We start from the raw sequence: 25,366 nt of genomic DNA, 5'->3' as shown, positions 1-25,366 counted from the left end.
GCAATACAAAAGGAATTTGACTTACACCAGCATGTCGGCCTGCCCCATGCATTCAGAACAACAAAGCATTTCCTGTGTCTAAGGCCCCATCCACGCTGGGATAAAAACAGTTTTTAACGCTTTTTGTCAGCCCGGTGCAAACAGGACAGAGCTGTGTTTAAACCATGTTAAGAAACTTGCTCTAGGCAAGGAGGGGAACTAATGTAGCAGAGAGTTTGCAAACACCATTTTAAATCTGTTCAGCAGAGAGACTCTTAGCTCCACTGTGGTCAGAAGCCTTTAATCCACTTCCTATAGAACAGGTACGTGTGAAGTATCAGCCAAAGGGAAGCTCTCCAGATCATCCACCGTTATGGAGAAATCAGCACCGTGAAAGGGATTTCTAAAACTTGCTCTGAAAATACATCTTAGTTCTATCAGGTCTTACCAAGAAAATATTTAGTTGTTTTGCTGTATAATATTTTAACTCTGCCCTCAACACGAAGATAAATACCAGCCATTGATATGAGCAGACAGACAAACAAGTCGAGGAGGAGGAGAGTCGGCTTTGAGATACAGCAAACCTTTGAGAAATGCCTGAGCATGCCCTGCACATTCCGGCCCTTATTTCAGCAGATACCCCTTCCCTATCCCTGTGACAAGTGTGCCACTTTTGACTGATAGACCCAACTCTTCAGGAGGTAGGGACAACAACAACCCTAGAGGGGTAGATGAAGCACTAACAAAGGTACAACAACAACAGGATGATCTCTTCTCAGCAAAGGGAGAGGGAACCAACTGAAGCAGCACAATCGTGCTTCATCAACCCCACTGGGATTTTTCCTCCCTTTTGAAGTCTCTTCCAGAGTTGGTGGACTGAGCTTCAATGGACAGAATAGGAGGGGACCCATACCAGCATATTTTAAGGGCTCCTAGCAGAACTAATTGGTTGATGCCAGAACTGTAGTGGTGGCTTTGGGTGGAGAGGAAACAGAAGATCTAGGAGATAACATGGGAGAAGAGACAGACAGTCCACACACATCACCATCATGGTAGAGAACCACCTCATGCTAGGGCATCTATGCCAGACCATTCCAAAGACTTCCTTCCGATTCCTGGTTCCCTCTTATCAGTATGGGAGTTTAGAGCAGAGGCAGTAATCAGAGACCTTTTTAAAATGCACAGAAAATGCAGACACAGCTCCATTTGCTTGCACTCTGGTTATGAAGAGAACAGTTTTGACAGAACTGACCTCATTTTTTCCTTCCTTACACTCCGCCCTCAGAAACACACTCCTGATGATTCAGTCTTGGCTGAGGGCCCCAGTTGCAATCCTGCTCACTGAAGTATCAAGATCAGCAGCTCAGGCTGTATGTTTTCCCAATTAATTTCAGAACTTGTGTTGCAAGACAGTCTTATCAAAAGAGTGGTTGTAACATTAAACAGAAAGAATACATTCTATCCAGGGAGAGAAAGCTATCCAAACCCTCAGGACACTCTGTACAGCACAACCAGAAAGCACAGGAGACTATTGCTAGTCTTGGCACAGCTCAGGAGAGCATAATAAATGAGTGGATATTTTAGCAGAATGGCAGCCTCAGAACCCTCAAGCAGAACAGACACAATAAATCCACATGTGAAAGGTCTGAAGGGAAGTCAGAGCCACTCGATTCTCCACTGGGCCAATGCAATCAAGAGCTATCCTGCACAGACATCCACAGACACGAAGAGCAACAACCCTGCCCAATTTCGAGCGACTAGCAAAGGGGCAGTACTCCCATAAACAATTAATTACATTTGTTCTCTGTGTTAAAATAATTGTTAATTTTTAGAGTCTTAAGGCTCTTTAAAGGGAAAATAATTAGCCTCCAACCAATTCAGTCATGGGAATGGCCTGCCAGGTACCCACACTATAAAAAAAAGAGAGTACCAGGCAATAAATCTCTCTGAAACCCCTTTAGCAAGAGAATTAGGATCTAGAATTACTTCAGGCTATGAAGGTTTTTGTACAATATATCGGGACTTGAGTCAGTTTAAGCTCACATAGGAGAGAGTCAGCTGCAAGGCAACAATTCTTCAGAGAAAGAATAATTAGCACCAGGCGCTGAGAAAAATTCTCATGCTACTATAATGTAGCTGCTGCTAAGTATAGAAGAGATGACTGCAAGAGTCCTCGTTCTAAAGCAATTCAGTTCCTCACTCTTCCACTAGAGGCTACTGCATGCCTACCAAACACAAATGCTTTATACCAGAGTGCAATACCAATAGCATGGATTGAGTTTTAAGTAAAGAGCTTCCTATGAACTCATTGGGTTTTTCTTCCCCAATGGCAAGCCTACGTAACAGTCACCTCCAGCCTTACCTTGTTTGCTACAGTATACTGGTATGAGTACCGCTGTTTGCCGCTCATATCTTCATACACGGTGGGGACTATCTTCAGTATATAATCGTGAGATGCAAGGGCTATGAGTCAGAAAGGGAAAGGATAGATTAGCCAGTGAAAAAGCCCATGCCCTCAGAAGGAGGGTGGGAGCTCATGACAGCTATTAGTAAAGGATAGGGGTGCTTTTGGCGGTAATGGTGGTAGTGGGTGGGGGTTAGAAGAGCTGTATACAGATGCAAATACCATAAGCCCCCTGCTCAGACTTGCTACAATCCATGTGATACCCAGCTAATCCCTCTTGTAGCAGGTGATCATAATCAAGCTGCAGAGAATGCCAGCGATGACAAAATCCAGGGTGCAAGAGGGAGGTAGCAAAGGACCCTGTGGACTAGGCCTTCCCTAGGGCCAGGGGTGGGAATCGAAATCCCATTCACTGATGCCTGGGTCCCTTTGGTTGCTTATCTGGCCCCCTAATCAGTGTTGCATTAATATCCTGGTTTTCATTTTGCTTTTGCCCACTATCAGTGGGCTGGCTAAGCCCTGGAAGTACTGACAATACATACGGTTTGAGCTGAGCTTGTCTGCTCCCCCCAGGGCATTGAATGCTCCATGAATGTTCTGGACCTGGAGAGCAAGAAGACACATACAGTGATTATATTCTATACTTGGTGCTTTGGGCTTTTGCTTCCCCACCTTTGAAGGTTCCAGTTTGACTCAGTCTTCCCAAACTCAAAGCCTCAACCCAATGAGAAAAAGGCACAAATTATTCTCAGTGGCCATTACCACAAGGCTTGGCTCCAATTGGTGAGGTTGTAAGATCAACCTCCAAATATCTAACATTAATGTCCACTCTAAACTGCTTCAGCCAAGGGAGCACTCCCCGATTGGAAGTGCCTGGTGGGGAAACACAAGTCAGTCTGAAGCTTTGAGGTGGGTCTCCATGGCAAACTATGACATCATTGCACACCAGTCTGCGTTGGTGGGTGGTGTCATCAACCCATAATTAGGATCAATCTCCCAGCTGGAGAATAAAAGCTTGCACTAGCAAGCTCTCATCATTCTATCACATGCAAATACAATGTAGAGATTATAGCCTGCTGGGAGTCACACTTTAAAGATTCAAATTCAGGGCAGAACTTGGAGCTGCCTGCTTTCTACTCAGACAGCATCCCTAGAATAAACAACACACACTAACTTGGAAGAAGGGAAGGAGACATGCCAGCTAGGCCATCCATTCCTTAGCAGTTAGTTCCAGGCACGCAAGTGTTAGGCATTCCCAACCCCTCACCACAGATCAATTGGATTCCCCCATTACTCCCCACTCCTCTAAGGTAGAGGCTAACGGAATTAGTTGAAAACAATAAGGACCAACATCCACCAATAGAATGATTGATTTGGGAAATTTCTGGAATGGTGAAAGCTATACAGAAGTCCTGCAACTGTAGTCAAAGGGTTGCAATGCAATACATGCCACATTAAGATATACAGAAGGAGAAGAGATATCCACTAGCCGGGAAATTACTGACAGACAACAGATAAGCAGTTTTGTTTGGAGGAAGAGTTGTGTCCTTCTAGCTTTCACTGCATTAACAAGTCACTGCACCAATTTGCATTGCCCACCATCCTTCCAACAGCTGTAAGCATTTGACTGCATAGGACACATCCACCTGGTCCTATGGCATGTTTCCCTGATCACTATTCCACAACAAGATGGTTTGGGAAAGAAATAAGCTAACAAGGTCCCTTATCAATATCCTAGGAAAGAAAATTCTAGCAAGACAAATTCCTTGTTTTTCATCAAATTGAACTGACGGAACAGGTAACATGCAGGTGACAAATATAACTGGAAGCACAAATGGGTTTTCTATAATGCCTTCCAGACTGCTGGTATCTCAAAAGGTTTACACAGTGCTGAGTTGGATAGTAGCAGTGTAGTAACTAGGCAGGCAGACAGCATTCTGTGCTACAGCTCACACATCCTTGGACATCAGTTCATCTAGAGAGGGGGATATTTGACTTGGCAACAGGGTTAAGCCCAGCTCTTCTTGATACATGCAATAGGAGTCAAACTTCTACTAGGAAAGCCCTTTGAGACAGGCAGAAGGGGTGTTAAGGTCTCATCTGAAAGATGGCACCTGTTATGACACAGCAGCTCGTCCAACCACTCCTTCAGCATCAACTTCCAGTACAAGTCCTGGCAGGGAAAATGAAGCCTGAAGCCTCAGCTCAGAGGGTAGAGCACGTTAATAACTGAATAGTTAATCCTGGCAGAATCAAGTACTTTTTGAAGACAACTCAGAATACCTCCCTTCTCCAAAAGAAGCCACACACTGAAGTGACCCCACAAAGGAATTAATGGTGAAGCAGAAGTGTCCTCATATTATGGGATACTTTGGGGGAAGCTCAGAACAGGAGTCTGCCTAATAACAGTGATCTCTACATAATCTAAAGATGGAGCACGTCAGTGGGGGAGCATACATGCTTGATTTACATGAGCTGCTACCTGTACTACAAGTGACCAACCAGTGCAATCAAGCCCCACCACTGCAACATGCCAGCAGAATGCCTGGTGGTTTTCAATGTCATAATACCTTGAAGAGATGGAAAAACAAGACAGCTGGAAGTGTGATTAGCAGGCATAGGAGCATGGATATGTGTATGGAATGCTGGTTTAGCTCAGCATATTTACAGGCAGCTGTGGTACTTCAAAACTAGTTCAGAAGGGATGAGCTCAGGTAAACATCTATTTCAGAGGATTGTCTGTGCATTACATAACTCCATGAACCGTCCAACCCTTCCTGAGATACACACAAGACATCAGAGTTAAGTTTAAACTACCAGGGTAAGGGCAGGGCAAGATCTGTCACTCAATAATAGTTCTGACACCTTATACATATAAAAGTTCTCCCAATGTCCTTGATCTTAGTGGGTAGCATGTCACCTGCTTCTGCTCCACTTGGTACTTTGGCCTGGTCTACACTAAGGAAATTTACAAAAAGTTTCCCCACCAATTCAGCTTGAGCCACTATTAAAACCAATAGGAAATGTAGTTTAGACAAGGTTCCAGCAGCCAGACCAGTCTTTAAACCACTATTTCAATTAGACTTGCTTTTCAGAAGGGTTAGCTAAAATATTAGTAAAAATGGGTTGCTAGATCCTTGGCTGAACTCTAGTGGTCATCTATTTTGATGACAGTTCAGCTGAAACAGTGCTAAAACTGGTGGGATACTTTTTGTAAGATTGCCTAGTGCAGACAAGTCTTAGGAGGCCATGCACAACAGCACACAGCCAAGGTACAACAGACTTTGGGAGCAAATGTTCAGTGTCTGGAAAACATTCCCCAAGTTTTTCCAATGTCAAAAACCCACAAGCTTTAGGTATAACGTCCTGCAAGGCGAGGGTTCAAGAGGGCATAGTTACAATGCAAAAAACCTGCCCTTTAAATTATTTCATTCTTCTCTGTAAACAAGAAGAGCGAGGATCCCAAACCTGCACAGTTTACTGAAAGCGATGTCTCATTTTTGTGCCACAAGTAGGGGGTGCCTGGAAGATTCCACCCCCACGACGCACATTCCAAATTGGGCAGAAGCTAAGCCCAAGGATCCAAGCAATCATATTTACAGTGAGCGGCGTCTCATTTTGGTGGCTTACGTGGACAGAGCTTATTTTGTGGGCACAGCTTGGAGGAGTACCACCACCATTTCCCAGCCACCCTCCAATCTGGTCACTGGTGGCAGGAGATATCCCCATTTTGCAGACAGGGAAACGGAAGCACAAAGTTGTTAAATGGTTTACCCAAGGTCCCAAAACACCTGTATGATACAGGTAAGTGACTAGACCCTGATCTACTGAACACCAGTCCCATGCTCTAACAACTAGAGCACGCTGTCATCCAGTGTACTGGAGAGAACACCCCACCCCATTTTGAGCTCTGCACTTCAAATGCAGGAACTACTGAGATGAAATGTAGAAAAGGTTAATGAAGCCTAAAGTAGCACAGCCTCTGAGACTCCAGTGAGCTTTTCACTATTGGAGAGAGGGGATAAATATTCTCCTAGTCTCTCAGCAAAAGGAGGTGGGGAGATCCCTTAAGGGATAAACTGAGAAGTTTTTGCAATTGGAGTTTATGAAAAACCCACATTTCAGGACATGACACAGTAAGGAACAAAGGAATCAGGGAAGTCCTTCAACCCATTATTAGATCAGCAGATACCCTAAGATAGAGGCAGGTGAAACCAAAAATAAATACTGAACAAAGAAAGTTCACCTATATCCAGACCACAATAAAATAATCCAGACACACCCCCTCACGAAATCACTCTGGATATGTCTTTTGTTGTAGCTGGGAGTATGCTTCCCACAGTGCAGACGCACTAGCTCCGCTTCAGCTAGGATGCTAAAAAAACAGGGTGGCTGTGGTGGTGGCTCAGGCTAGCCACCCAAGTACATACCCAGGAGGTCAGGTGAGCTTGTGCATGGTTGGCTAGCCTGAGCTGCTGTTCTGCTACTGTGGCTACACTGCTATTTTTAGCACACTAGCTCAAGCAGAACTAGTGCATCTATGTGCCTGCTCTGAGAACACCACTCCAGCTGCAGCGTAGACATACCCTCAGTAGCTCTCACCCAGTGCTTGCTCAGTCTAGCTAGAAGCAGAGTAGTGAACATCTCCTCCCATGTCACATGCCCTTTAGCTCATGGTTTTGCTTACTGTGCCAGCAGCACATGCGCATACATGCATGAAGAGATAGAGGTGACTGAACAGCATGTGTTATTTAGAGGCATGAGATTTCTGAATCAACTCGTAATGGCACACACCAATATCCAGCTACATCTGGGAGAGTGGCAGACTATATGATGTGCTAAATACTTCTATGCTGGGGGACACAACGTCTGCAGTCCCTATTAGCACTTACCTCTTATGGTGAACCACCATGTCTACTAAAGTTAAGATTTATTTTTCATATTTTTCAAAGTGCTTTACAGACATGAAACCAACTAATCAATATGTTAATATTTCAATGCTCCAACACAAGACATGTCCTAAAGGAAGCTGGAGCAGAATGAAATAGAGGATTACAAAGCAATGCTTCAAACTCATTAGCATTACAAAGATTTTGGAGTAAGCAGGCATGTGTGGAACAGGGAGCAGCGTAATGAAATGTCTGTGTTGAGGAACCAGAATTACAGAGAGGCTCTGTTTAAGCCGTGTTGGGGGGTAAATCATGGAATAGGTGTGTGCACGCACCTTTGTATCCCTATGAACTCAGCTTTCTGGAAGCAAGTTACAGAGGTGCAGGGCTGAGAGTTGTCTCCATTGAGAAGTCAGGAATTATGTAATAACATAACAGCACACCAGGTGAAACCCTAGCCATAGGGCAAATGCACATATTCACCTTCTCCCCAGCTCTAGGCTGCAGCTTTGAACAACCGCTCAATTTGTCCTAGAAGTTGCTAGATGTCTCACTTTCTAATCTTTGATCTCCCTTAGAATCATAGCAGAAGGAAGAGTGATATGGGGCTAGAATTTGTTGCAGTACCATATGTTCTCAACCACCACTCCTGTGGTATTGTAGTCCCTTGATGTACATGCCTAGTCTCCACAAAGCCACTAACTGAAGCTACAAGTGCAAAATGAATATTCAAAGCAACTTGCCAAGTGCTGTAGCAGGGAATCTGGAGTCAGGATTCCTAGGTTCTATTCCTAGTGATGCCAGTGACATCACAAACTTTGTGTGCCTCCATTTCCCATCACCATCTGTACAGTAAGCATAGGGCTATTTATCCATCTTTTCAAAAGCACTGTGAGATCTATAGATGAAACACAGCCACAGAAGTTTAAAGTTCTCTATTGTGAATGAGAATACAGCTCCACCCTGCCCTTCCCCACCACACTCAGGCCTTTTGTAAAATGCTCCAAAATGTAATAAAAAGAAGACTGGTTCCTCTGCCCCTGTAGACAGCAAGATGGCCTGGAGGGAGACTCACCTGTAACTTATCCCCAAATGAGAGTTTGTGGATGATGTGCGTCATGTCAGGATTCTGAGGCTGTGCAGTGGCACTGTGTGTTGACACGTGAAAGTTACCTGGAACCTGCAGTCAGCCAATCATTCAAAAAACAAAACAAACACATGACTCTATATTTTATTTCCCTAGGCATTACTAGGTATCACAACATAAAATAGGACCACAAGGATAAAATCACAGACCCGTCTACTCTGCAGCAACCAATACTTGATGTTTCAGAGAAAGTTTGAAAGCCCATAATCCATCTGGCCTGCGAGGTAATGCTGCACATAGAGGGGAGATAGGCTTACATCACAAAATACAAGACCCAAGTGCCCTTATATAACATTCCATAAGCTTGCCAGATGCTTTCAACAAAATCATACCCCAACATTTCCAGTTCCCAAGACCTAAGACACACCTAAGATCTTTCCCCATTGAAATGAAGATTTACGATTGTCGGAGGTGAAAAATAATTGTCTAAAAATTTTCTCTCACATTCACACTTGTACATGAACCCATTATTGTTTAGCTGCCTGGAAAAGTCATGGGTACTAGTCTTATTGTAGTTTTGCTCATGTGCACCATTCTGTTAAAAAAGATTTAGAATAAAAGGGAGCAGATTTATTTATTTTTTAAATATAAGGAGTTAGAGGCTTCGTATACATACAAACTGGTCAGATTTTCAGCTTCCAGCCCCTTCAAGAACAGGCTTATTTTGTTAACTTAGGGAAAAAGACAGTTACCTTTTCTGTAACGGGTGTTCTTCGAGATGTGTTACTCATGCCTATTCCATATTATGTGTGTTTGCTTGCCACATGCACCAGTGCCAGAAGTTTTTCCCTTAGCAGTATTTGTAGGGGACTGGCTCTGGCACCCTCTGGAATGGCGCCCGTATGGCACAGTATAAGGGGCGCCGCCAGCTCCTCCCACCCTCAGTTCCTTCTTGCCGGAAACTCTGACAGTGGGGAAGGAGGGTGGGTTGTGGAATGGACGTGAGCAACACATCTCGAACACCAGTTACGGAAAAGGTAACTGTCTTTTCTTCGAGTGCTTGCTAATGTCCATTCCATATTAGGTGACTCCAAAGCAGTACCCCTGGAGATGGGTAGGAGTTCACAGACATGCAGATTGCAACACCACTCTGCTGAACAGGGCCGGCTCCAGGCACCAGCTAAAGAAGCAGGTGCTTGGGGCGGCCAATACCATGGGGTGGCACTCCGGCCACTATCTCGGCAGCACATCCGGGTCTTTGGTGGCGGGTCCCTCAGGCCCTCTCGGAGCGAAGGACCTGCTGCCAAATTGCCACCGAAGACTGGAGTGGTGTGATCGCACTGCCGCGGCTTGCTTTTTTTTTTTTGGCTGCTTGGGGCATGTTGCAGCTCTACAAAATTCTTTAGTGTAGACAAGGCCTCAGAGGAGTTCTATGTGGCTCCCTGGATAGGGACGTATGCCAGGAAGGCCGCCAAAGACGCCTGCGCTCTCATCAAGTGGCCTCTGACAATCAGCAGCAGCAGAATCCTCGCCAGGTTGTAACAGATGCCTCTTGGAAGAGAGTCGACAAACATGCTCCCCCTTACCTGCTGATATGGAATATAGAGGCCATGTTGTCCTTCAGAACTCTCACCACCTTGCCCAACAGGTGAGGTAGGAAAACTCCGTATGCCAAGCGGACCGCCCTGAGTTCTTTGACGTTTATGTGTAATGTCATCTCCTCCAGGGACCACATACCCTGGGTCTGGAGGTCGCCGAGGTGCACGCCCCAGCTGAAGTCCGAGGCATCTGATACCAACTGAATGGTGTGATGGGAGGCGTCGAACAGAACCTCCTCTAGGACAGTCGTATGATTGGCCCACCATTGCAGTGAGGCAAGTACTATTGGGGGAATGGTAATGACTTTGTCCAGGTGATCTCTGGACTGGGAATAGATCATGGCCAGCCATTGCTGCAGGGGCCACATCTGGAACCTGACATGACAGACAACGTATGTGCAAGCTGCCATCTGACCCAGCAGGTGCAGACAAACCCTGGCCGGAGTCGAGGGAAATGCAGAGACCTCCACGATGAAGTACATCAATGTCTGGAACCTTTCTAGCGGCAGAAACACTCTGGCACAGGTAAAGTCGAGCACTCCTCCGATGAACTCTGTCCTTTGCACCGGAACTAACAGACTTTTTGTTGTTCACCAGTAGGCCCAGAGAGTGGCACGCAGCTTGAAGCACCACGACATCCTCATGGACCTGAGACCTGTAGTTGCCCTTGACTAGCCAGTCGTCAAAACACAGATAGATCTGGATACCCCAATGCCCAAGGTAAGCAGACACCACCGACATGCACTTGGTAAACACTCTGGGTGCTGTTGCCAGGCCAAATGGAAGGACCATAAACTTGTAGTAGTGGGGCCCCAGCATAAACCGGAGGAAGCCTCTGTGACCTTGAAAGATCGCTATGTGGAAGTATGCGTCCTTCAAGTCAAGGGCGGCATACCTGGATCCAGGGAGGGGATGACAGAAGCCAAGGAGACCATGCGGAACTTTAGCTTCTTTAGATACTCGTTGAGGTCCCTCAGGTCCAGGATGGGACGCAGACTGTCCTGGGCCTTTGGGATTAAGAAGTACCAGGAATAGAACCCCTTGTTCCTATACTCAAGAGGAACTTCTTCCACCGCACCCAACTGTAGCAACCCCTTTATCTCCTGCGCAGGATCCTGAAGAGGTATGGGGAAAGGGGTGGTGGAAGTAAACTGTAGGGTATAACCCTCCTCCACAGTATTGAGGACCCAGAGGTCTGAAGTTATAGCTGTCCATGCGGGGAGGAAAAAAGAAAGGCAGTTGGAGAACAGCAGGACAGACGGATCCGAGGTAAGGTCACCCTCGAGTGCACCCTCAAAACACTTGCTTGCCCCCCTGCTTATTGTGGGTCAAGCCTGACTGGGCAGAGCGAGGAGGTGGGTCAAGCCTGACTGGGCAGAGCGAGGAGGTGGGTGGCTCAGGTGGCACTTGTACCCCCAACTCTTCTTATGGGGGGGCTCCTGGCGGGTTTGACTCCCTTGGCCCTGAGATTGTTGTGGTTTGAACCACTTACGGGCTAGACCGGGAAGGTACAGGGGCAGTGCAGGAATCCTTAAGGCCATGCAGCTTACTGTCCGTCTGTTCTGCAAACGGAGCCTGGCTGTCGAAGGGAAGTCCTGCATTGATTGCTGAGCCTCCCTTGACAGACCCGAGAAGAGCAGCCAGGATGCCCTTTGCATGGAGATGGCTGAGGCCATGGTGCAAGCCTCAGAGTCTGCTGCGTCTGAGGCTGCTTGGAGAGCCACTCTTGCTGCAGCCATGCCCTCTTCAAGGGTTGCCCAGAATTCCTTCTTGGACCCTTCGGGCAGTGAGACCTCAAATTTGGCCATAGGCTGCCACATATTGTAGTCATAGCGGCCAAGGAAGGCTTGGTGATTGGCCACTCTCAACTGAAGGCTGGAAGATTAATATATTTTTTGCCCAAACAGATCCACTCACTTTGAGTCTTTATTCTTGAGCGTAGTCCTGGGTTGACCCTGTCTCTCCCTCTGGTTAATGGCCTCAACTACCAGGGAGTTTGGGGCCGGGTGAGTATAGAGATACTCATGGCCTTTAGCTGGCACAAAATATTTGCACTCAGCCCTTTTTCAGATGGATGGCAGGGAGGAGAGGATTTGCCATACAGTATTAATTATTTTCGATACCCCCTTGTGTAGGGGTAAAGCCATTAGTGGGTGCCCTGGAGCAAAGGACGTCGAACAATGAGTCTGACGGCTCCTCAAGTTCCTCTGCCGGAGCCCCAGGTTAGAGGTGACCCTCTTCAAAAGTTTCTGATGAGCCTTGGCGTTATCTTGAGGAACTGGGTGAGGGGGACCCGTAATCGCTTTGTCTGGTGATAAGGATGAAGCCAGCATCAAGGGATCCACATCTCCTGATGGTCCAACTGGCTGCACCCCTAGTTCCTCATGGCCCGGGGGGGGGGTCTTCCCCTGTGGGGCTTCTACCTCCGGAGGGTGGGATGCTGCAGCCGATGGCCTATCTGAGGCCCCCGCCACTGATCAAGAGGCCTGGGAAGGCTGGGTGAAACCCCATGGATTCCAAGGGTACCATGCTGCCAGCCATTGGCTCGGAGGTCACAGGGTCTGTTGCAGTGCCAACGAGGCCGACTGTACCACTGGTGCCGGGGCCTGTCCTGCTGCCAGGGACTCCTGATCAGCACCAGAGTCATAAGCAGAATGGACGCTGCGGAATGACCACGAGCAGCTGGCCTGGCAGCCCTCCTCACCGCAGTGCTGGCCGCTGTGCCTCGACGCTGACCCATCCAGTCGGGAGACGTTCCTCCCGTGGGACCCTGGGGATCTTCGTCATTCGGTGGATCTGCGTCAGTAGACCGCCGATCTATGCCTCACACTGCTTGAGCTGTACTGGGATCTAAGTGGGACCGGGAATCTGAGTGGGCTGGTCGTCGATAGCATCTCCCCGATTGAGGGGATTCGCATCTCAGCGACGGATGCCATCGAGCAGGTGACTCCATTCTGCCAATCGGTCGCAGGACCGGTGCCGAGGCGTTGGAGACCCGAGGAATTGGTCTCGACACTCATGTCGGGGGGTGCGTACCTCCGCAGGTCTGCGCCAGGGTACCTCCAAGCTGCACCTCAAATCCTGCTGTCAGTGCCCAGGGTCCAGAGACCGAAGAGGGCTTCTCTGAGCCTGCCTCCCAATGTCCAAGGCATGATGGCTCTGTGCGGGCAACCGCTGGCGGGACATCCCCAACAATGGGGAGCGGCGCTGCTGAGGCAGGGACACTAGGAACGGTCCCAAAGCAGGTTTACCCCTGGGTTGAGTACCGCCAGAGCTGGTGTGGGTGGCACCGGTAGCATCAGAATCTCCTGCACTGTCTGCAGGGCCTCGGGCATCGACGGAACTTCGAGTTGACAGAGGCCCTCGTCACTGTCCAGTGTGGCAGGCATAGTACGGGAGGGGCTTGACCGCTCAACATGAGCTGCGGCCCGACTCCCTCACAGAGATGTTGAGCCACCCAGCACAGATCCTGGCTCTCCTCTGGCCCTCTCCTTTCCCTTATGGGAAGTGGGAGATCTTCCCTTTGGGGACCTCTTGGGCTTCTTGGCTGGGGCTGGGAAGGGGAAATCGGTGTCGGCTCGTAGACAGCACCAGCAGGGCACTCCGTACCGACGCTGCATTGCTCAGGGCTGAGTCGGACCTCTGCTCCGGTGCCGGGGTCAGCATTGACTCCATCAGGAGTGCCCTGAGACGGATGTCTCTCTCATTTTTCATTCTGGGTTTGAACGACTTACAGATACGACCCTTATCACTTATGTGTCCTTCTCCTGGACACCTTAAACAGCTAACGTGCAGGTCGCTGATGGGCATAGGCCGCTTAAAACAATCGCATGGTTTAAAGCCTGGGGATCGGGGCATGCCCCGTCCCTAGGGGGAGTCCCGTCTGGGACCAACTAACTAGAACTAATACAAAGAGTAAATGCTAAACTATATATAACTATTTTACAAAGAAACATTTGTGTAAGACACTGAACTAAGCGAAAGCTAGCCAAAGCAGCAGAAGTTCCAGCACCATCACTGACGGCAAGAAGGAACTGAGGGTGGGGGGGGAGCCAGCCGCACCCCTTATATCGCGCCATGCGGGTGCCACTCCAGAGGGCGCCAGTTCCGGTCCCCTATGGATACTGCTCAGGGGAAAAACTTCCGGTACCGGTGCACGTGGTGAGCACACACACCTAATATGGAATGGACATGAGCAAGTACTCTAAGAACAGTAACTTCTGCATACACAGATTTCACCTAAGGACTTCAGTTGCCATGACAATGTAAAGCAGCCGCTCTCATGTCATTTTTGATTGGATCACTCTGGAATTCAAAGATACTTCAGAATGTGATTACCAGAACTGCACCATGAAGCCTTTCAACAGAGTCAATGCAACTGCTGCTCTGGAAGGGGCAGGAAAATCTTCCTTGGCAGCTCAGGGCAAAGGACTGGTGTCAGAACAAAAGGATCTTGAGTGCTGATGTGGTTGGCAACACCTAGCAACAACTGATGCATTGTAGAACAGTAAAATGTTCACTGCTGCTCTCTGCGCTCCCTCCCATTCACTTGTACCCACTGGTTGTCTTGCCATATGCTATCATACACTTGTTAGGCTCCTACAGAGCAAACATTCAAGCATGTGCTTAACTTTACACGCACAAACTGTCCCACTGAATTCAACAGGACTAGTCACATACACAGAGTTCAGAGAGGCTTAGCTGTTTGCAGAATCAGAGCCTGCGATTGTAAGATCATGCCTTCATTCTGTGTGTGTACAGTGTCGAGCACAATGAGATCTAAATCCCTGACTGTGGCCTCTAGATCCTACCATAATGCAAATTAACCCATGCTTACACAGCATGGCTTGTCTGCTTCTAGTGGCTGGATCCAAGAGGTTCATAAGTCCATACAGCCTTTTTGCTAACAGACTGGGATCTTTTAGCTCAGGCAGTAGAGGTTCATGCTTTTAGAGCCAGAGCTCCTGGGTTTGACCTCTGCCCCAAGACTGATGTATTACCCAAATAATAAAAACAAAAATTCAAGAGAGAGCGTCAGGCAGATCACCCTATTCCTACTTTGTGAAAGAAGAACATACAGCAAGCCTCCTGGCTCTGACCTGTGCCAGAAAGCAGACACATTACACGTACCGGACGGGAGTTAACTACCTTAGCCCTACACTTCAGGGAGCTCTCAGAACAAAAAGATTAAACTGCACGGAGCCCTACCCCAGCTTAGTATCTAGTCAGTCATCAGTCTCGCTGGCTGCTCAATGGGGGAGAGAGGGGGGGAAAAAGACTATGCTTCAAGAAACAAGCAAGTCTAAATCATTTTCATGCCACAACGTAAGCAAGGGGTTCTGTCTGTTATTTTTAGATGTGATTTAACATGATCTGGGAGGGGGAGAAGGAAGCAGGATTTGGCTGCCTCTGTAGTACATGACAAGGCATGAATAAAGCTGCCAGTGAGCCACACCCTCCCAATCCCCACACCCCATTTAGTCATCTGCAGCATTACATAGCAAGAGTAACCAATTCTGGACACACCCATCCCAGAGAGGAGCCTCCCTAGGCCTGTATATTCATTCCCTCAGAGCATGCCAGAGCTCCATTTCTACACAGCACATAAGTGTGCATGCATGGACTCACATGTGTTCATGCCACCCCATCTAAACAGAAAGCCATTTCTGTCAAGCTGGCATCCCCAAGGGGCAAACATTCCAATCACTCTGCAGTTCTTGGACTAGAAGAGAGTTTGGATCAAAATGTGCCAAAGCTCTTTGAACAGCAGTGAGTCATATACTGGAGGTCCTGTGGAAGGATAGCTCAGTGGTTTGAGCACTGGCCTGCTAAACTCAGGGTTGGGAGTTCAATTCTTGAGGGGGCCATTTAGGGAACTGGGGTAAAAATCTGGTCCTGTTTTGAGCAGGGGATTGGACTAGATGACCTCCTGACGTCCCTTCCAACCCTGATATTCTATGACTATGGAGGACAAACAGCAGCCATTCTGCATTCCCCAATAGCTCATACACAAACTAAGACATTAGAGCCTGTTTTAATGAAAGGGTCTGTTGGCCACAACACAGGCCTATTTTCTGCTATTCAAGAGGTGACACCTGGAATGTCATTCTAGACAAAGGTATATGGGTGCTTGATTTAATACTTCTATTCGTCTAACTGTGCAGCCTCTCCTCCTAGTAGTACTATACTGCAGCATCAGGGAGCTGAGCTCACGTCCTGATTTGAAACCACAACTGCAGAACCATTCAGATGTAGACTTTCACGAGTGCTTTGCACATGGGGCTTGCCAGCTGCTCCCAAACCACCCTACACCCACAACAGGTGTCATTCACACTCACCTTGTTGATGCTGAAGTGGCCCTCAAACCTGCAGCCATCCCCATTATTGAGAGGTACTTTCATTGAGTTGTCAATATGACCAACCTCGTGCCTTCCCATTTCATCCTGAATGTCCAGTCCAACCACTACCCAGTTGGGAGGGGGGGGGGGGAGGAAAGATAAACACAGAGAAAGTTACGAGAAGGAACAGGTGTGCACAGTTCTTTGTGGGCACAAACAACTTTTTCCTGGCATTTGACAGAATCGTTCAAGTAAATTCACCTGTTAAAATAAATGTCATTGCTGCCCATCAGCAGTGATGGAATAATCACCAAAGAACTTTTCAGCTTCAGAATATTTTATGAATATTAATTTAGACATTACACCCTTGGGAGATGGGCCTAATTCCCATTTTTAAGATTGAGAAAGTGAGGCAGAGAAGTTAGGTGTTAATAAAAGTTAATAATTGGAGATATACCAATCTCCTAGAACTGGAAGGGACCTTGAAAGGTCATTGAGTCCAGCCCCCTGCCTTCACTAGCAGGACCAAGTACTGATTTTGCCCCAGATCCCTAGGTGGCCCCCTCAAGGATTGAACCCACAACCCTGGGTTTAGCAGGCCAATGCTCAAACCACTGAGCTATCTCTCCCCAAAGGCCAAATGTGACATCTGAGTCAGACAGCTGTGATTAGAACTCAAAGGTTTCTTACTCCCAGACACAAAAGAGCAGACCATGAAAGAGGAACCAGATTTAGTCAGATCTCACTAAGGGAGGTGGGTCACCAGTCAGAACTGAAGGAGGACAGAGTCATATTCCATTGCTAGGTAGGATTGCAAGAAAAAGATGACTTGGCTTAGCATGTGAAGTAGTAGGGTATTTACAGAGATTCAGCCACTGCAGAAATCTGACCTCCCTCCCACACCTGGATTGTATAAACATGGGCCACTGGATTGTGTAAACATGGGTACAACTGATTCCCTATAGAGATGACAACACACTATAGAAAAGCCTCTCTCTACAGTCATACTACCCAGAAAGGGAGGAACAATACACTGGACAAGGTAGAGTTTTTATTTCTTCCCTACAAGAAAAGGGCAACAACATTTCACCAAAATATAGGGTGGGGATTGCTTTCAGATCTCACGTTAAACGAGTAAACTTAGAGCTTTGAGTAGCCACCTCTAGAAATACAGCAAGAAATCTAGGCCTGAACAGAGACACTTACATTCACAGTGCAGGTTCGGTAAACTGATGTTCAGATTCACTTCTATTTTACCTCCGCTCTCTTTGTCAGGGTCGTCTACGTAGAGCTCGTTAACTCTGCAGGGAGATGAGCACAGATGGTTTCACTTTGTAACTCACACACACAGCTACTGTTCAGTAGGGGAATTTGCACAGGGAGGGAAAGTTTGGGTTAGTTTGTGTGACACGCGCTAAAAAGGCTCAGAAATTAAGTGAGAAGAAAGCCTTTCAGAGGAGATGTGAAATCAGATGGGTATAGACACTAGCAACCTGACTCTATAACTTGCACATAGCAATTGCAGGACAGAGGGGCTTTACCCACACCTCACTCACTCCAGTAGGAAACAAAGTCAACTCACTTTCTCTCATTAAAAAAAAAGAAGTTGTAGACTCCCCCCAAAAAGGGTTTCCACTCGTGACATGAAACAAGACTGCTTTTTCTAGAGGTGAAAGGCACTAGCCGTCTGCATTATGGCACTCCTACCCCCCTTAGGAAGGAGGAAGCCTATAATCTGAAAAAGATACAAAGTTTTAGCCATGTCTGTCCCAGGATATGTTGGATGTAAGTTGTTCTGAAGAAGAGCTGTGTGTGGCTCAAAAGCTTGTCTCTCACCAACAGAAGTTAGTCCAATAAAAGATATTATTGGAGAGTGAAGGGGGGTGAGGTAATATCTTTTATTAGACCAACATTTGTTGGAGAGAGACAAGCTTTTGAGCCACATAGAACTCCTCTGAGGCCTTGTCTACACTGAAGAATTTTGTTGACAAAAGGCAGCTTTTGTCAACAAAACAGTGAATGCATACACACTGCTATGTGACCTTTGGCAGCAAAAGTGATCAGTTTTGGAGACAAAATACAACCACCCCGATAAGAGACATAAGGCTTTTTGCACAAATTTTTTGTCGACAAAGTACCAGTGTAGACACCACGCTTGATTTTATTGATTTAATTGGCCTCCAGGGGGTGTCCCACAATACTCATCCTGACCGCTCTGGGCAACAATTTGAACTCCTCTGCCCTGCAGCCAGGTAAACAACCATCCGCCCCTCCCCATTAGACGCCCTGGGAATTTTTGAAATTCCATTTCCTGTTGGTTTGACGTGGAGAGGTCTCATTGCATCTTCCCGGGTGGCTTATTGCAGCAAACGCTCTCCCGCTTGGACCATGGCTGAGCTGTTGGATCTGCTCAGTATCTGGGGAGAGGAATTTGTGGTCACAGCTGCGCTTGAGCCATAGGAACTGGAATACCTATGGGCAGATTTTGTGAGGCTTGTGCAAAAAGGGCTATGGTTGGGACATGCTGCAGTATAGAGCAAAGATAAAGGAGCTGAAGCAGGCATACCATAAGGCGAAGGAGACATTGTTGCTCTGGTGCTGCACCTAAGACCCACTGGCTCTACGAGGAGCTGGACGCTATCATCTGGGGTGACCCCACCTCTACCGCCAAGAGCCCCGTGGATACTTCGGTGGGCCTGAGGGTAGTGGAAAGACGACCTAACCCAGAGGACAAAGTCACTGATGAAGAGGTGGAGTTAGATGACGATGTGGAGCTCCCAGCGCGTCACCTGGTGGGGCAGGCAGCCAGGAACTGTTCACCATTCTGGAGGTGTCTAGCCAGCCCCAGCAGTTGCTCTCCCGTGAGCAAGAAGCAGGAGAGGAGATGCCTGGTAAGTGATTGCGGTTTGTGTAGTGCAGAGCTGAGTTCAGGGTATAGAAATGTACAAGGCTGGCTGTATTTCTGTGTGCTGACATTCCCCTGTGCAGGTAATCAATATGGCAGAACAGGGGTGTTGATGCCCACGGGAATCCTCCAGAGAGAGATCTCTAGGAAAACGTTTCCTGGTGGTCCTTGGCAAGCCTCTGCCGAAGGTTCCTTGGCAGAGCTGCTTTGTTCCTTCCCCCATTGTAGGGAACTTTCTGGCACCATTTGGCAATCACTTGTGCAGGGACCAAAGTGGCACACAAGCGAGCAGCACAGGGACCAGGACGGAAGCCACAAGCAAGTAGTACATGTGTCCTTTCTTGAAATTTTCCAAAATGCCACCGAGGAGTGCGGCCGCCGGACAAGCAGCTACCGAAATGCCGCCAAAAAGCGGCAACGTCAAGAAGCGTCGCCGCCGAAATGCTGCTGCTTCTTGGCAGCATTTCGGTGGCAACACCTCTTGATAATACTGGTTCTCGTTGGCATTTCAGCGGCGAGGGCTTCTTGGCGTTGCCGCTTCTCAGCGGCATTTCGGCGGCTGCTTGTCCGGTGGCCACGCTTCTCGGTGGCATTTTGGCGGCTAGTTGTCCGGCGCCCGCGCACACTGAAAAGTTGGGGACCACTGACCTAGGAGATCTTTTCGATCTCTGTGCTATCCAGCCAGACCAGATAAGCACATTAGTGGCTGTATCTGCCAATATGTAATATATATGGTATATATATATGATATAATAGTCTACTTTTTGCAGATATGCTTTACTATCTTCAGCAGTGAGAACGCCACATTGTTTTTTATCTAGTGCTCAAATGTGTGCTAAGCCCTTTTGACAAACAAAGCGAAAAAAGGTCCCTGACCAGAGGAACTAACAGACAATACAGATGAAGGGTGCTAAAAGATGAGTCAAAAGTGCTTTTGCTCTGAGGGCCCATCTCTGGGCCATGAGCTTCTAGCTGGTGAATGGCATGACTTATTTATCCAGTAGGGAGTGCAGAGAGATGGGTTTGCCTATAGGGAAACAGGTAACTACAAGTTTGGTTGAGAAGATAATGATCACCAGATTAGTGAATTTGATTGGCATTTGATTTAAACCAAAAGAGTGTTGGTGTTCAGCTCCACATTGCTACGGTCTCCTCTCTGTTAACTGGTCTGACAAGCTGTTGGTAATAGTTACCTAACATATATTTCATGTGATTAATAAAAATGACACAGAGGGAAGGGCAAGTTTGCTCATCTGTGACCTGGTTAGAAGCTTCTTGGCTGGGAGCTCCCCTTCCTGACAGAAGGTATTAAACCTTCTATGTATTTATTATTGAAAGATTATGTAGTGCCAAAAATTAAGTCATAGCTGTGACACGGATTCCAGGAGTGACCTCAGCCAAGAGAGGCATTAATCCTAACAGAAATGTTGCAGCTTTCTACACCCCATAAGTACTTCCAGCAGGATCCCAGTCTACCAGTCAGTCAGTCTGTTTCATAATAGTGTCCGGCTTTCTCCCAGCTCTTCTCTGCTGTCTGAGATTTGGGCCACACCCCATCACTGCTTTGGACAGTTTAACATTACCAATGAAAAGACGCTTCCAAGCCTGAGCTAGCAATGGAATGTGTATCAGGTTAAAAAATTCATTGATCACTTCAAAGAGCTGTGGTATACTCCCAGGACATCAGTATTTTTATTGGGCATTTTCAGGTTATGAGCCAACAAGAAAGTCAAATACAGCTTCATACATGATTAACCTTAATTCTCTCCAAGGTCAATTATAATAGGGTACTGGAATAGTTCGCATGATATAATTTGTGCTTACATAATGCTTTTTCATTGTGGCTCTCAAAGCTCTTTACAAAGGGAAGTAAGCAGTAGAATCACTCACATTTACAAGTGGGATACCTGTGGCAGAGAAGTATGGCAATTTGCCCACGGGTGCAAAGCCAGTGACAGAGTCAGGAACAGAATCTAGGACTCCTCACTCCCCATCCCATGCTCCATCCACCAGGTCACAGCTGCACACCTAATAATGAACTATGGGCTTAGCTTGCTAGGGGAAGGCCTCAAAAAAAATGTCATCCCCCTTCACTGAACTGGAAGTTTCACTCCCAGAAGACACACTGGAAACATGTAGCTAAAGCAGAGGTCACCATATCAAGGTCACTCTTTCTATGAACTCCCCCTGAGCCACTAATCATGGAACTGGCAGATTTCTGTATTATGCCCCTTTATTTAAGGGCAGGTCTTCACTACCTGCCGGATCGGTGGGTAGAGATCGATCTATTGGGGATCGATTTATCGCGTCTCATCAAGATGCAGATAAATCGATCCCCGAACGCGCTCCCCGTCGACTCCGAACTCCAGCTCACAAGAGGCGGAAACGGAGTCGACAGGGGAGTGGCAGTGGTCGACTCACCGCCATCCTCACAGCCAGGTAAGTTGACCTAAGATACGCCGACTTCAGCTATGCTATTTGCGTAGCTGAAGTTGCGCATCTTAGGTTGACCCACCCCCACCCCCAGTGTAGACCAGGGCTAAGGCAGTCGCTGTCCAGTTGCCATTTCTCCCTCTAAGGCCAAGAAGCGGAATTAAGAGTCTCATGGGTTTTTCCCATTATTTAATCAGTCAACACTGATGTGAAGTGGGAAATAATATGTGCAGTTTGTGACACAGTGACTAGCAACCCTTGCTGGAGAGCTAGAGACTCCAGCAAAAGAAAAGGCTTCGGCCCAAGGGATTGTGCCACCATGCATACAGCTACCCTTCTGGAGGGCAGGCAATGGGAATGTGAGATTCCTGCACCACGGCTTGGCTCAGACAGTCACAGAAACAATATAATCGTGAAGTTGGGCAGGAGGAGTATTTCAGATGTGGATTCTAAAGAGGTGGCTGCCTGTAGGGCTGCACTGTAGCCTCAAAGGATGGTACGAGTCCCTCCCAAAACCAGAGGAGCAGCAGGCAAGCACTGCTGCTTCACAGCTACTTCTGGTGGCAGGGCAGGGGTTGTGGTTTTTTTATTGGCTTTTCTTAGGGACCTCTCCTGAGGTGTATGAAAGGGGCAAGCGAGGGCACAAGAGAAGGTGGAAGACGACACACCGCTCCCACCCCAAGTGCTAACAGTCACAGTTTCAGGGGAAAGAATGAGAAACTTCCTTACACGGCATAAACCATGATCCACTCAGAAACAAATCTGATTTCTTCTAGAAATACTTCAGATTCCTAGGAGATGTTGCTAGGCTCCTCGCTCCCTCATGCAGTTTGCTTACAAACTTGCAGCAGAAGGTTTCAGGGATTCTTTGGCAAGCCTGCAGACAGTGAAAACTGCACATGCAGATAGAGGGGACAGTAACAGAGCAGTTCGTTATCACTCAAGATTTCACCCAGATAAAACATGAGCCACTCCCCAAATTGGAGCCTTAAGAACTGACATTTGGGATACAACAGCTTTGTTTCTCCAACAAAAAGAATTATTTTTTCCAGGGTCCCCGGTCAGTAACATTAAACACTTCTGCACTTGCAGGTGTCCAGATGCCTATGATCCTTCAGACACAAAAGGAGACATGTTTAATCCTTCTGAACCTCAGTCTCTGTCCAAGCCCTCCCAAAGGGCCTTCCTCAAAGCAAGCTGCCTTTCTTCTGATACATTGTCTGCTCCCAGGCACCACAGTCTGTCTCACCCCAAGAGTTTGAGAAAGGACACCCTGCTGTCAGTGTGCTCCCACTTTGCATTGTTCTCTCAGGTCCAACAGATGACAGTTAGCCTTGCTGGGATTTAAACATTGTGAAGAGAGGGGTCATCTCAAGAGATTTTCCATCTTTCCTAGGTGATGACCCCTATAGGCCTCTGCAGGGCTGCTCAGTGTCTCAGACACACTATCTGAGCCTACCCATTGTTTTCTTTGTCCACCTGATGAGCTCCCAGCAGTACAGTCCCCTGCAAAGGCTGCTCAACAATCGGCTTCCTCTGCCTGTGGATGGAAGAATCATATTCATACAATGTAATGTCTCATCTTCTCAATTCCTGATAAGGAATGAAAAGTGGGACAGCAAATTCTCTAATGCAAAATAAGTTGGACGTATGTTATTGCCCTGTCATTTGTAGTTTCCTGCTGTGCCTGCATTCTGGTCATTTCCTCATTTAAAAGGTCACCGTCCGTCTCATTTTAGACTCATTGCTAAGCCGAGAGGTGTCCAAAACACCTACAAAGGAAGGAAATGCAATTCTCAGGGAGGTGGGGAAGAGGGGAGATCCACGTTAAAGATGTCAACATCCATTTGAGTCAGCCATTGTAAATGACATAATGGCACAACCGTCCGTTTCCTGTTAACCCACAAACACGTAGATTAGGATGAACAGCATAACAACTTCCCCACCATACAACACCTTTCCTTAGAGAATCTCAATGTGTTAGGCAAACATTAAAAAGCCTATCAACACCTGTGGGAAGTAGGCAACTAAGTATTACCATCTTCATTTTACAGGTTGGAATAGTAAGCCATAGAAAAGTTATGTGACTTGCTCAAGGCCAATTAGTGGTAGAGTTAGGAATACAACCCAAGAGTCTTGACTGTCATTCTGTTTCCTCTTCTACAATAAGTCTGTTTTTATCATTTCCCCCAACTGGATGAACTAGTGGAACTGCACCTATAGCTCACTGACCTGGAATAGAAGGTCATGAGTTCTAGCCTCCTTGCTCCTTTGTACAATTTGGGCTACATGGAAGTTACTGTGTGACAAACCCGGGTATGAATCTACACTGCATCAGCTTGCAACATCCCACATGGATACTGCTACAGTGCAAAGTCCAGGCGTGCAGCTTAACATGCTATGCTTTCAAGGGGTAGTATGTTAAGCCATCCTCTGGGACCTTTCACTGCGCTGTAGCATTGTCCACACGGAACATTGTAGTGTGGCAATCTGGGACACCGTAGATTCACATCCCGACTTGTGCAATAACTTGCCATGTAGACAATCCCTTAGTGACCAACTGTAGATGTATGTGAGCACTGCAAGATGTCGGTTTGTCCCCTCAGACATGTGCAGGATCTTTTATATGGGGGGAGGGGGAGGGGGAGAGGGAGAGAACAGGTGTCCCAGTGGTAAGACTCAAGCCCTGGACAGAATGACAGATTTGGTTGCTGACGACTCATACTTTTATATGAAGGTAATTATTTTACTGTAGGTACTTTATCCAAGTAGTTGCCTCGTAGTGGGCCACGAGCTTTCATTTGAGAGAAAGTCACTAAAACCTAGCCAGTTACTTCAGAATTGTATAACTAATTCCATTCTGGTGCTCTTAACGCAAGTATTTGGTCAACAATAATTGATTTGCCATATTCACACATTTGTCATATTCTTAATGGAATCAAGGCCACACTTCCACTGCACAGCTACCAATTACTGGCAGATCAACTGGGTTAATTACCTCATTCCCTCTAATTGTGAAATACTTGGAAACATTCTTAACATCACTTCTACAGAGTATTAATTAGGTCACATGATACATGACTATTATCTCACCAGTTAGAATATTGTAATAATAATAACCATCTAGAACTAGATCTGGGTTAATTAAAAAAAAGGAACAGATTATTTCTATGCTCTTAATTTATGACGTAACAATGAGATGAGCTAGGGAGGCCGTTAACATTATGATGAGCAACTCCTGGAGGTCCTCAACCTGCAATCGATCCTGCCCAGGAAATACCAGAGGCATTCAACACTTACAACTTTATTTTCCTAACTGTTTGAGTCATTTTCTCAGTGGGACAGGATATGCGTTTGTGACTGACAACTTAGTAAAAGCTCAAATATGAGACACTGACCTTCTTTTCTTTATTTATCCCTCTATGCAGAGCCATGGAGCTCTCTTAATTTCTTGTGCCCTATTATTCACAAAGACTTCAGGTCACCACCATTCTCATCAGGAAGCCCCTTTTGAGCTCATCTCTGCTTCCCCTAGCTGGCAAGAGGTATTGCAGTTGAATAATGTAAGGTGCTGCCCTCTCCCACTATGGCTTAGGCATTCTATTTCTGCAGGATATGTAACCTCAGCCAGGAATTAAACCTGAATCTTCCACATGGTGGCTAGCTCTCTGCACAGCCAAGACTATCTAGCAGGTTTGGGAAAAGGAAAGGCCACAAAATCTCCAGCACAGCA

General features: G+C 47.0%; 1 protein-coding gene across 2 annotated transcripts in view; it reads right to left on the bottom strand.

The window, feature by feature from the left end:
• Window positions 1-25,366, bottom strand: part of ERGIC1 (endoplasmic reticulum-golgi intermediate compartment 1) — a 93,826-nt gene that overhangs the window by 12,504 nt on the left and 55,956 nt on the right. For both annotated transcript variants that reach the window (XM_045028605.1, XM_045028606.1), the window contains exons 4-8: window positions 17,502-17,596; window positions 16,296-16,420; window positions 8,348-8,452; window positions 2,926-2,986; window positions 2,342-2,442 (exon numbers count right to left, since the gene is read on the bottom strand). In XM_045028605.1, coding sequence (XP_044884540.1) covers window positions 2,342-2,442; window positions 2,926-2,986; window positions 8,348-8,452; window positions 16,296-16,420; window positions 17,502-17,596 — 487 coding nt within the window. The remainder of the gene's footprint in view (window positions 1-2,341; window positions 2,443-2,925; window positions 2,987-8,347; window positions 8,453-16,295; window positions 16,421-17,501; window positions 17,597-25,366) is intronic.

The sequence above is a fragment of the Mauremys mutica genome, chromosome 8 (genome assembly GCF_020497125.1).
Source record: "Mauremys mutica isolate MM-2020 ecotype Southern chromosome 8, ASM2049712v1, whole genome shotgun sequence".
NCBI classification, from domain to species: domain Eukaryota; kingdom Metazoa; phylum Chordata; order Testudines; family Geoemydidae; genus Mauremys; species Mauremys mutica.
This window is presented reverse-complemented; position numbering and strand designations above follow the sequence as displayed.